Source organism: Myripristis murdjan, chromosome 7 (assembly GCF_902150065.1).
Source record: "Myripristis murdjan chromosome 7, fMyrMur1.1, whole genome shotgun sequence".
In the NCBI taxonomy this organism is placed as follows: domain Eukaryota; kingdom Metazoa; phylum Chordata; class Actinopteri; order Holocentriformes; family Holocentridae; genus Myripristis; species Myripristis murdjan.
In genome coordinates this window covers 21813896-21826732 of record NC_043986.1, presented here as the reverse complement: position 1 = coordinate 21826732, position 12837 = coordinate 21813896, and the positions used below count along the sequence as shown (strand labels likewise).

The window sequence follows — 12837 nt, the reverse complement described above, 5'->3', positions numbered from 1 at the left end:
GACTCCTATTACAGTCTCCAATATGAGAGAACTGTGGCTATTACAATACATGACAACTGCAAAACATGAGCATAAGCATCAGAACATGTCATTAAATACACACATCAAGTTAACATGCTCTGTTGTTGTCCAAAAGATCCAAACTTTAGGCAACGTTTAGATGACTTTCTGTTTTAAATGATCTTCTGTGATTTCCACTCTTCACTCAAATGTGAAACAAAGATGGCAAATACATAACTAACTCCTGTCTCGTTCAAACGGCAGAAGGCTGCCATCTGGATAGGAAAAGCTAGTCCCTGTATCACTGCTGTAGTCTATCTGGTGCTTCTCTTGTTATTTTACTAACCTAAAATCCAAAGCTTAGTCACATCAGCTCTCCTACAGATATACTGCAGCACATTATTCCATTAAACGGGGAATAAGTAACTATATAGCATTAGATTTGAAGTTAGTGAGCTGTATGAAATAAGCTGTTAAAAAAAGAATCATCTTGTGATATGTGTAAAGCAGTGTGATGGTCAGGCTGTTGGAAATCCTACTCTCCATCCTCTCAGTTTCCTCTGGTGTGGTGGCATTCCGTTTCAAGTGCGATAGACGGCCGGGCATTAAAACGTTTTTGGTGCTTGTGTCTCACAGCAAATATAGGCCAAGTATTAATTGGCTGTAGGAAAAACACGTTCACTGGTTAAAAAATTCATCACTTCTGACTCGCAACACTGTTCGCTAAATGCCAAAGAATATTAACGCTCCTAGAAAAAAAAAAAAAAAAAAAAAAAAAAAGGCGGAATGAAAGGGAAATATTTTTACAGAAAAAGACCGAGACTTGAACATTTTTAATCAGACGTGCTCAAATGATTTGCACAATGCCTCCAAAACAAACTATAACAACGGCTGCCGACGTCAAGCGTACTGACAGATAAACTAAAAAATACAACCCGCTGTTGAAAGCTGGGTAATACGGGGAGAAGTTAGTCGATGGCAATGACATGTTGTCATTAACTTAGCCTTGTTGGTAACAACTTAAATCGCTGGCTATTTGACAGGCATGGCGAGTAAAACGCATGGTTAATTTGGTACTTTGATCATGCTGACTATTTGTCCCCGTGGCGTGCTTTAAATGTGGGCTACGATGGGAATAGTAGCTGGCTAGAATGTAAGCTAATATTAGCTGCTAGGTAATGTCTCCACGTTTAAGCTGTCTATTCGGAGGAAAATACCGGAGCCGTTTTCTGCTAAAAATTTCTTTACTTGTCTTCACGCGTGTGTCATTTCCGTACCGACTTAGAACTGTTCTAAAATCACACAGCGGTCATACTGGTAAATTAATCCCATTATATTTCTCTTACCTTCCGGCTTGTTTTCGGCAGCCATTTCCCCTTCACGCGCAACATCCTCCTCCTCCTCACGACCGTGGGTACCACGCGCGTGCACGGCGAGGACAGCACGAGGAGGGACTGGAGGAGCAAGCAGCGAGTCCGACCAATGCAAACTTACCATTGGCTATGAGGCAGTGACTGACAGCGAGGCTCCGGGATGACTTGTGGCGGCGTGAAAAAACACATCGCCCCTACCTTGCAACTATAATTAAGCTATACGCCACGAGAGGCCGTGTTTTACAGTGGTTTCAAAAAAAAAAAAAAAAACCTAAAAGAGGCGCTGTCTGGCACGACGCGCTTTGTAAAAAACCACACTGTATTACAAAGAAAAAACACAAATGTCCATTAGATCCTTTAATCGAATCAGTAATAGCAATTATGTTAGTCCCACAGTAGTACTTAATCCGGAATAATAGTTACTTAGCGGTAGGCGTCTACCAGTGTCATGAGTGGAGATTTTGGATTAGTGCTTGATATTTAAATTAACTGATTAGCTGGGGCTAAATAAACGCTTCAAACGTAACGCAGCCAATCAGAACACAGAAAACGGGCAATCTGATTCATAAAATAATATCATTCAAACTCTCTCGAGAAATAAAAAATAAATAAATAAATAAATAAAAACGACACAATTCACACCACATCCTGATATTTTGACAGTCACACTGAATAAATGTGAATATGTGCATGTTCTGGTTTTATTTGACAGTTTCTACCGTGACCACAGCCTACATAGGTTAGCCAGTAGTAAATGGTTAAATCCAGTATAAGTGGGGTACAGATGTTGTGGTTTTTGACACTAACTTCAACGCAGTCCTGCTGTACACCGCTCCTGCACCGCTGAAATGAATGGATTGTAGTTTTCAGTGGTGGTGCTGAAAGGACAGCTCCTGTTGGAGAGGCGCTGCTGCCGGTGCTCGGCCTGCACTGAACAGCTTATTTGGATTGCAAAGACATTAGCAAGACGAAATGAAAGCCCTAAATGAATTATTTTGTCCGCCACCCCTTGCCTAAACGGTTCACTGTTTAGTTGGGGGCAGACAGTTTCTTATAAACTATGTTTTCAAACTGCGGATGAGAAATACTTTCTTTAAAACGATTTCCTTTTCTCTCAAAATAGAGAAAGAGGTGCTCTAGATCATTTTTCATTTGCAGTAAAAAGTTAGTATGATGATTTTAAAAATTCTAAACAGAAAACGGCATTCGGCTGCAGTGGCCAGTGCCCAGCCTATATTTTAATTTGGGATCTTAAAAGGTATCTCAACATCAAACGGTAAAATAATCGCTGCTTAAGGCGGATAACTGCAGCTTCGACTGCAATTAATGGAAATCGGCAGTGTGCATACATATGAGTATTATCCATGCATTAGAAAACGCAAGCCTGTCTGTGAGGAAAGGGCTGTTTATCATCCGCTGCGCAAGGGGGCGACCGAGAGCGCGCTGAGGTCCGGGCGCGTTGTAAAATGACACGAGGAAGGGATGACAGGTTGTAAACATGGCGTCCGCCTTGGATGATGATGAAATTGACAATGATGATTATTACTCCTTGCTTAACGTCAGGAGAGAGGTATGTTATGCAGCGGCACTTTGAATAAATGTTTGTTTACATGCATGTAGCAGCCAGTCCTCAAACTTTCCTGCGCCGATCTTTCATAGTGAGGTGTATAATGAGAGTTAACGTTAGCCTTGCTGCTAGCTTGTGACCCTCGACATTGATTTTTGTTCTCTGACTCTTTGGTCAAGAATATTAGATATATTTAGGTTAGTTTTTCATCAGTGAGGTTGTGAATTGAACACGGTTTGATACTTACAGTGCGAACAACTAGTTGCAACTTTAAAGCTTTGCCATCGGTATCTGTCAAGTACAGTGATCATTCAAGGTAGTTTCATCAATGTTATGCCAGCAGCTGGGCGCTAATGTTAGCTAGCTTACATTTCCAAATTACGTTAATCTCTTTGAGTGTACGAGACTGCTAACCAGGCTCCCTGCCAGCTCTCGCGCGCTCTAATGCTTTATGTCATGCAGGTTGACCCGTCAGACTTTTGTCCTGTCTTTTTAATCACCCTGTTAGCTCAATACAAGTTCAAGTCAAATGCCATGTGATCAGTTTACTCAGATTAGTTAATGAAATGAATGTGCCTGATGCTAACATATTAGTGCTTTTTGATCAATTTTTCCCAACTTTTCAGTAAGTTTTGTCTCAAGCTCCTGCTTCAACATTGTGATTTAGGCAACACAAGAGGAGCTGAAGGCGGCATACAGGCGGTTATGCATGCTGTACCACCCAGATAAGCACCGGGACCCCGAGCTGAAGAGACAAGCAGAGCAGCTCTTTAATCTTGTACATCAAGCTTATGAAGGTACGGAAAGTCATGACTACATGGAAGACTTTTTGCCTCAGTTGATGTGGTTGTATATCTTATGGTCTGCACCAAGGTTATTAGAAAAGTGTATAGGCTAATAAACCTGCTGTCATGTTTTCAGCAATATACTGACGTCTGTCCATTTCGCTCTACAGTCCTTAGTGACCCGCAGGCCAGAGCTATCTATGACATCTATGGCAAGCGAGGACTGGATGTTGAAGGATGGGAGGTAAGCCTTTAGTCACTGACGTGGCTCAGCTCCAATCGGCTGCCAAGGATATCCAAATTTGCCACTCTGCACAAGTTTAAGCAACTGTGTTTGTGTCACTCAACAGTTTACACTTAAAGTCTTGAGTTGAGGTTAAGCCATTTATTCCAGTAGTTGATTACACAATTATATGCCATACATATTATAAGCATAATATGATTATGGTTGCGATGTCTCATATGACATGGCTTGTGTGAACCATATGCTCGCTGGACACCTGTGCAGTACTTCTTCATCTGCTGGTACCATGACTGGTGACCTAATAACCAAAATATTGAGTTTGACACATCTAAACATTTACACAAATACATACACTACTCACAAAAAGTTAGGGATATTTGGCTTTCGGGAGAAATTTACGGAAAATGTAAAAAGTTCACGCTACAGTGATATTATATCATGAAAGTAGGGCATTTAAGTAGAAGCATACACTGGTGATTTCCTTATCTCAAACAATTTATTGAAACAAAAGCCAACAACAGTGGTGGATATACCACAACAAAAAATGTCAATGTCTCAATAACTTGTCATGTGCCCTTGAGCATCAATTACAGCTTGACAACGACGTCTCATGCTGTTCACAAGTCGACTTATTGTCTGCTGAGGCATGGCATCCCACTCTTCTTGAAGGGCGGCCCTCAGGACATTGAGGTTCTGGGGTACAGAGCTCCGAGCCTCTACACGGCGACTCAGCTGATCCCATAGGTTTTCTATGGGATTCAGGTCTGGAGAAAGTGCAGGCCACTCCATTTGAGGTAACCCAGTCTCCAGCAGCCGTTCCCTAATGATGCGACCTCGATGAGCTGGAGCATTGTCGTCCATGAAGCTGAAATTAGGCCTGTGTTGGTCATGCAGGGGCACAATGACTGGATTAATGATGTTATTCAGGTAGTATGGGCTTGTCACTGTACCATTCACAAAGTGTAGGGCAGTTCTGTACTGACTAGACACAACTGCCCACACAGTAACACCACCACCACCAAAGGCTCGTCTGGTGACAACAGTGGCTGATGCATAGGGCTCTCCTTGACGTCTCCAACATCGTTGGCGGCCATCATTTCTGCTCAACATGAATCGGCTTTCATCAGAGAACAGCACTGAGGCCCACTGGTCCCTCGTCCAGCGTAAATGCCCCCTGGCCCATGCAAGACGATGACACCTGTGCCTGGTGGTGTGGTCAGGTACCCTTGCAGGTCGTCTAGCACGCAGACCATGCTGATGTAAACGGTTTCGAATGGTCTGATGTGACACTTGGGTGCCTGCACCTCCCTTAAACGTGCCTGGAGTTGAGTGGCATTCATCATCCGGTTCCGCAGGGCACTGTTCACAATGAAGCGGTCATCAGTGTGGGATGTGGCCAAAGGACGTCCACTTCTATGCCTTTCTGTGACTCTTCCAGTCTCTTTGTATCTCTGTTGCAACCTACTGATGACACTCTGTGACACTCTAAGCTCAGTGGCCACTTCCGTCTGAGAACATCCTGTTTGAAGCCTCGCAATGGTGAGGTACTGTTGATCAATTGTTAGGTGTCGTCTTGGTCAAAATGATGTCAAAATGTGGACAGCATGATGAGGAAGACTGTTTAAATACCAATTCTAATTGAACCAGGATATTTATTGGTTGATTCATGGATCAAACACCTGTTGTGAATTTTGCCGTTAAGCTCCTTGTTAGAGAACAGCAACTTGTGCAAAAAGTACTGAAACACTGAACAGTTGGACATGTGCAAAGTTTACAGAAGGTCACATTAAGTTCACCAGTAAAGGTTATAATGCATTTTAGGTTCAGATGGAAATTTCACCCGAAAGCCGAATATCCCTAACTTTTTGTGAGTAGTGTATGTGAGCCTGAACTAATGGCAGCATTACTACTGCAGCAGCTTTTCCCCTACATCATACAAAGCAGCTCACACACGATTTGCTTTGTGTGTGTATTTCACCTCTTCTTATTCCAGGTGGTGGAAAGAAAAAGAACACCAGCAGAGATTCGAGAGGAGTATGAGCGTCTTCAGAAAGAGCGAGAGGAGAGAAGACTTCAGCAAAGGACCAACCCAAAGGTATGTTGAGGGAAAGATAATTCATGTTTATAGTTAACTGATTGTATTAAGTTATTACTCACTATTTTGCATATGAAATACACGTATTAATCAGTGATCTTGTGTCTCTTAGGGCACGATTAGTGTGGGTATTGATGCCACAGACCTCTTTGACCGGTATGAGGAGGACTATGAGGATATGGTTGGAGGGGGTATCCCACATGTGGAGATCAACAAGATGCACATATCACAATCCATAGAGGTAACTGGTTGCACCAAATTTTACAGTGTATTTTAAAGTGTATTATTTTGTTTACAATCAGTAATCAGTCTATCAAGTCTCTGATAGCCGTGAGGAGAGATGCTTGACAAGAATGAGCTCTAATTTATATCAAAGTGGGTGCTGTATTCATGTTTTGTTGTCTGTTGCATTGCAGGCCCCTCTTACCACAACAGACACAGCCATTCTGTCTGGCTCCCTGTCGACCCACAATGGAAATGGAGGCGGCAACATTAACCTGGCCTTGAGAAGAGTCACCTCAGCTAAAGGCTGGGGAGAGGTATCTATTTATTTTGTTATTTATGCTGCAATGTCATTTGGTATCAGCCACACTACCTAGTTTTTTATGTGTTTCTGTTGTTTTTGTCTGTAATATATATGGTCACAAAACAGAAATCTCCCTGTATGCATTGTATAATGTATGTGTCATTTTTTAGGGACAAAACTTCACACATTCTCTGTATTCACAGCTAGAGTTCGGTGCTGGAGACACCCATGGGCCTCTCTTTGGAATGAAGATATTCCGAAACTTGACACCACGCTGGTATGTAGAAATGGAAATAAAGAGGTCAATACTGTGTTTTTATTGCCTCATGGATATTTTGGTTAGGTCCTAAGAGAATTATTTCCCCCCAGCTTTGTGACTGCTCAGTGCGGGCTCCAGTTCTCATCCCGGGGTGTGCGTCCTGGTGTTACCACTGTGTTGGCCCGTCATCTAGACAAGAACACTATGGGCTATCTGCAGTGGCGCTGGGGAATCCAATCGTCTATGAACACCAGCATTGTCAGGGACACCAAGAGCAGCCATTTCACCTTTGCAATGCAGGTTAGCAGCCAGCAGTTAGATTTTATTGGCCCAAACACCATTAAATCAGCACTTGTTTGTCAGTCGTTGTGCTAGAATAATCATTTCCTTTTTTTCTGCAGCTTGGAATTCCTCACTCTTTTCTGATGCTGAGTTACCAGTACAAGTTCCAGGATGAAGATCAGACAAAGATCAAGGGCTCAGTAAAGTATGTTGTCACAATGAAATACGTGTCATTTGTCCTGAGAACTAATTTAAAAATCTTTGAGGTTCATTATTGAAGATGCATTCATATTAAAGCCTCTTTGGTAATGATTTGAAATTAATCTTGTATGATCTCAGTATGCATTTTAGCTTGCCACTTTCTGAGCAGGAACTTGGAGATCATGTTGACGTGATCTTTGCCTGCAGAGATGTAGGTAGTAACTCCCTTTGCTCTGCAGATCAGGTTTCTTTGGGACTGTGGTGGAGTACGGCGCTGAGCGGAAGATCAGTCGACACAGTGTCCTGGGGGCCACCGTCAGTGTGGGAGTGCCCCAAGGTGTCTCCCTCAAGATCAAGTAAGTATGGCTCACTGCTCCGGTTTCCTACGTGGTGTAGCTTCCAGAGGGCTTTTCTCAGAGCACTGTTGCCATGGCACCCTCGGCATCAAGACGCAGTGTCAGGTCAGCCAATCAGGCATCAGATAACTGACTGATACTTGTGCATTATGTTGACGGTTTACAGCACTTCAGAAATGAAGTTTCAGCATATCATGTTTGATGTTCATTAGGTGCTCAGGACAGCAGCACTTCAGTAGGAGATGGACTCGTGTGTTGATCAGTGCTGGCGGAGACTGTGGGTGCATTAATGAGGATGCATGTACAGGATTAGCATTAATGAGGCATTAGACATTGCTGAGATGGCAAATGTAAGCATATTTACTATTGTTCAGTTGTGTATCACTACAGGCCTGTAAAGCCATTGAGACTGTAACAGTGATCAAGTGAGCTCAATAAATTTGAACTCAAACGTCTATGACACCCCAATAAAGCATATACCCCAAATACCTAGAAAGTGCCAGGGCACTTATTAGTTAGTATATATTTAATGAAAAGAAATAAATCTATTATAGTTAAAATTTCACCATAAAAATTATTAATCACACCTTACCTGCAGGCTTCACATCTTCATACAAAATTGCTATAATCCTCTTATCTTATTCAGAGAGAGCTGTTCTGTCACCTCCATCTTTGTCCAATCATGTTAACATGTAAGGCACAATTCACCAGTTGACATGACTGACGCATTAATGGTTCCACCAGGACAGTGAAACACTTTTTAGTGTTGTGTTTTGTTGTGGCTACTGTATCTCTGTGTTTTGTCCAGTCCTGTGCGTTATTCAAATCACTCAACCATCTCGGCCAGTCAAATCGATTGTACAGCAGGAAGAGGTTGTATTCAGTGAGAGAGAAACAAATGTTGGAGAAGAAGAAAATTGTCATTGATGTGTTAGAGATAAATTCATACTTGATCAAAATAATCACTGTGTTTCTCATCCAGTGAGACTGCTGTGTTTTTGTAATACCTCAGTTTTACAACAAAGCACTGGTAGATTAAATGCTCAAGATAATGAACCACTCTTGTTTAGATGAGGACTAAAGTGAGCCATATTTTATTTCCATTTCTATTTTGAAGGGAAACTCATTTTGATACCTTTATTTGAGAGTAGGCCTACTTATTTATTAATGTTTTACAATGTGTTTAATTTGAAAATGGCTGGGAAAGATACTTTATTATTAGTGTTATGCACAAGCTTTAGACCCTCAATACAACATCCATATAGGCCTACAAATCACAGGAAAAGTTAAATATGATAGCTTGGACCTTTGCTGTAGCTGATGTTTTCACTTTGCAGTGTGTTTTTAATGTAGCTAGCTGTGCTCAGCATCATATTTTGGGGTAAGGCATAGGTTATAAACTGAAATAAATATAGAAAACTAACTTTGTGTCCGTAGGTTAAACAGAGCCAGCCAGACGTATTTCTTCCCTATCCACCTGACCGACCAACTGCTGCCTAGTGCAGTATTTTACGCCACAGTCGGACCACTGGTTTTCTACCTCGCCATTCAGCGGCTTATTATCCGGCCCTACGTGCGTGCCCAGAAGGAACAGTAAGAAATGTCCTCTTATGTAAAATGGCTCACCTTGAAGTTGATTTGCTTCACAAAAGAAACATTAATAAAAGTAGTACTATACATATTATGATACCAGTTATCTTAAGAGCCAATTTTAATTCTCCCTTTATCGCTCAACTCAACAGAGACTTGGAGAAGCAGCGGGAGAGCTCAGCATCTGAAATTGCTAGGAAGAGACAGGAGGCGGAGTCTGCTGTGAGTCCTCCATAGCCCTACACTTAGCTGTGGTGCCAATCCTGCATTCAGATTGAACATTAGACAAGAGCTGATTACAGCTGTTGTGTCTGTTAAGAAACATCAGTTGTAAAGCACTGACAAAAGGGCTGAGATGGAATTAGATACATGTATGCAAAATCTCTGTGAATTGTATTAATACAATCCAAATGATGTAAAATCTCTTTTCTCTTTCCCTGCCTTCCTCTGCCTCTTTCATCTGTGAAGGTCTTGCTCATGCAGGAGTCTGTGCGCAGGATCATTGAAGCTGAGGAGTCTAGAATGGGTAAGACCAATCACACCTAAGACATTTTACAGAAGTCTAACAGCTTCCCACTTTTTTGTTGCTCCTTAAAAATGAATAGGCTATATTGCATGTGAATTTCTAGTTTATACATCTTTTAAACACAAGTTCAACCCAAGCTATAATGTCATGGTTTTCCTCCAAGAACAGTTTGCATGACTAAAAAGACTCAAGAGCTCCTGAAACAGCCATGACTAGTCTGTAGGTTTGTTATACTAACAAAGAGTAGAAGAGTTACTTTGTGGACAGCATCAGAGTATCTAGGATGCTTTTGTTGCAACATGGGTGCATTTTTGTAAACAAGATTTAGACAAGTGATAATTGATGCTTTTTAGCTTGCCTTCAAAGAATACACTAACCAAAAGCTCTCTGCAGACAGTATAATTTTCACCTCGCGTTGGACAGCGAGTGATAATTGGCTAACGACACCTGTCATTGTAGAGGTTGTTCTGGCTGGTTTCATTATCACAAGAGGTACCCGAGACTTGGGACTCATAACGCAACTGTTAAAAACTATGCAAAAACACATCTTTATTCAGTGAATTTGACTTAATGCAATGGTTAAAGAACTATCTGTGCACCCTAAAATGCAGACTGTCATTTTATTATGTACTTTGAGCAAACAAGCACCAAAATAATAATTTGTTCAGTTCTAAACTACTTAATTATCACTTTGTGACTGAAATTTCACCGGTTGGCAATAGTAAAACCAAAAATTAAGAGTTCACTAGTCAGTAGACAGTCTAACAGTAAAACATCCTGTTGATTGACACTTTATTTGGCATCGTCCTCTTGGGTAGGTCTCATCATCCTCAATGCCTGGTATGGCAAGTTTGTGACAGACAACAGCAAGAAGCATGAGAGGGCAAAGGTCATCGATGTGACTGTGCCACTGCAGTGCCTGGTGAAAGACTCAAAGCTAATCCTCACTGAGGCCACAAAGGTATGCCAATAAATATAGTGCACAATTCCCAATACCAGTTAATTGGATCCATGTTACATGTATCTAAACTTACACACTAAACTAGTTTTTGGCAAAATTGCTATTGGAATGACATTGTATAGACTGACAGACTACAACACACCTACTTGAGGTTTTCTCCTGGTACAAAAACATTTTGATATGTGCATTTACTGACTATAATGTCTGTATTTTGTGGCAATTCTATGTGCTGCTGCTATGTGACCTTACGTTGCCTTTCCAGTCGGGACTCCCTGGCTTCTATGACCCCTGCGTGGGGGAGGAGAAGAGCCTGAAGGTGCTGTATCAGTTCCGGGGAGTCATGCATCAAGTCCTGTCAGGGGACATGGAAGCACTCAGGATACCAAAGCAATGTAAGTCTCAAAGACTAGTATGACATAGAGCAGCAACGTGACTCAGCAAAGCTGCATGAGGGTTTTGTCACACTTTTGGCCCCATTGGTACTGTTTATGATTCAGTAGAACTTAAGCTCTCCTGAATCTGTAGTATCTAACCTGCCCCCGATTCAGACGGGCTTCAACATAGAGATTTGAAGATACATTTGATGTCGCATATCTTATATTTTTATCTCTATTTGAAAATGCCCTCTTCATCAGGGGTGGAACAATTAATCGATAATGCAATATATTGCAGTACCCCTGTGTCAAGTATTGATATTTGAGTTTTCAACTTCATTTGCACAGATAGCACCTTTGAGTCACGCTGAGTTATTTATTCCATGCCTTTAGTTACTTTAAATAAAACTGTTTCCTGACTGATTCCTGCTTATTAGAAAATTATTTTTGCCTTTTCAAGGGTATTTTTTGTTCTTTAGTTACAGATTATAGCTGATTATCTTAAAATATGTTGCAAAATAGCCTGTGTTGTGATAGTATCGTTATCACAAGTTACCCAGTGACTTCCACCCCTACTTTTCATACCCATTAATTTATGTTACATGTCCTAAGGTGCTTGCCAAGTGTTAATTTTGACTTCTTTCTCCTTTCTTCTGTTGTGCAGCTCACAGGATTGATGCAGACACATAGGAGTCCCTCTGCTGAGCAAACAGAGACACGTTGTTGAACTGAAAAAAAAAGGATAATCTCCTGTTTTAGATATGAGATGGATTTAAGTCTGTGTTCCTCAGAAGTCATGCATTTTCCTTTGTCTTTATATTGTTCGTTTAAATATGCAGAGCGGAGTCTAAGCATCACAGACTGTGTTGATTATGAGTCAGTATCCATGAACAGGGTTGTGGCCTGCTTGAAATTCAAAAGTGACACCAAAATCAATGGCTACTATCTTATTTCCTGGGTCTTTTAGCCTCTTTGGTACCCATTTATTTTTGGTATGGCTTGATCGAGTTACATTGTACTGTACTGTACACAAAACTGCAGTGCCTATGTGATTAAAGACATGAATGCACCTCTGTATATTTGCCATATAATTAAAAATCATTATCTTCCATATTGCTTAACTGTTTTTGGTACTTTTTCCCGAAACAAGTATTTTTGTCATTTCTATGGAGTGTTGGAAACTGATTTTTGTTTATTTATCTTATAATAATTGTTAGTATTTTATGGCTCAGTGCACTAATGAGCTTTAACAACTGGATTACGGGTTCATCTTTGTCACTGGTTATTGACTCACTCAATAAGTCACATACACACAGGCAGAGTGATAGGATCGCCTCGTGAAGACTGAAGAAGAATGGCGGTGATAAATGGAAACTGGTGAGATGCTTGTGTGACCTTCAGACAGCGACTTAAGAATATCTTTGACCTCTTATCTGTGAGTAAATTACTTATTCAGACTGACCTTTATTTTATCTGTTCAGTGGCATCAGGGCTGTTTATTTTAGCCCTTGTTGCTGCAAGAGTCAGCAGATTTGTTTGGAGACAAAGGAATGTAACCTGTTAATTATGAACCATCTCAAGCTTGATATTATGCAGCGTGTGACTGATGAAGATGAAACCAATGTGTGGACTTAACTCTGTGCACAGTTTGTCAGGTCACATCAAGTGTCTGTGTGTATGGCTCAAAATTCCTGAATC

General features: G+C 41.2%; 2 protein-coding genes across 2 annotated transcripts in view; one reads left to right on the top strand and one right to left on the bottom strand.

The window, feature by feature from the left end:
* camta1a (calmodulin binding transcription activator 1a) overlaps nt 1–1380 on the bottom strand; it is a 277749-nt gene extending 276369 nt beyond the window's left edge. Inside the window, exon 1 of the mRNA XM_030055833.1 lies at nt 1347–1380. Within this exon, the coding sequence (XP_029911693.1) occupies nt 1347–1371 (25 nt within the window). The 5' untranslated portion in view covers nt 1372–1380. The remainder of the gene's footprint in view (nt 1–1346) is intronic.
* Nucleotides 1381–2805: 1425 nt separating this feature from the next.
* dnajc11a (DnaJ (Hsp40) homolog, subfamily C, member 11a) lies at nt 2806–12255 on the top strand. Its single transcript, XM_030055834.1, has 16 exons — nt 2806–2943; nt 3608–3737; nt 3896–3969; nt 5963–6064; nt 6177–6305; nt 6481–6603; nt 6794–6867; nt 6960–7149; nt 7251–7336; nt 7572–7688; nt 9126–9281; nt 9431–9500; nt 9747–9804; nt 10623–10765; nt 11028–11157; nt 11804–12255. Exons 1-16 carry the CDS (start codon nt 2872–2874, stop codon nt 11827–11829), a joined length of 1680 nt encoding a protein of 559 aa, XP_029911694.1. The 5' UTR covers nt 2806–2871; the 3' UTR covers nt 11830–12255.
* The last annotated feature ends 582 nt before the right edge of the window (nt 12256–12837 follow it).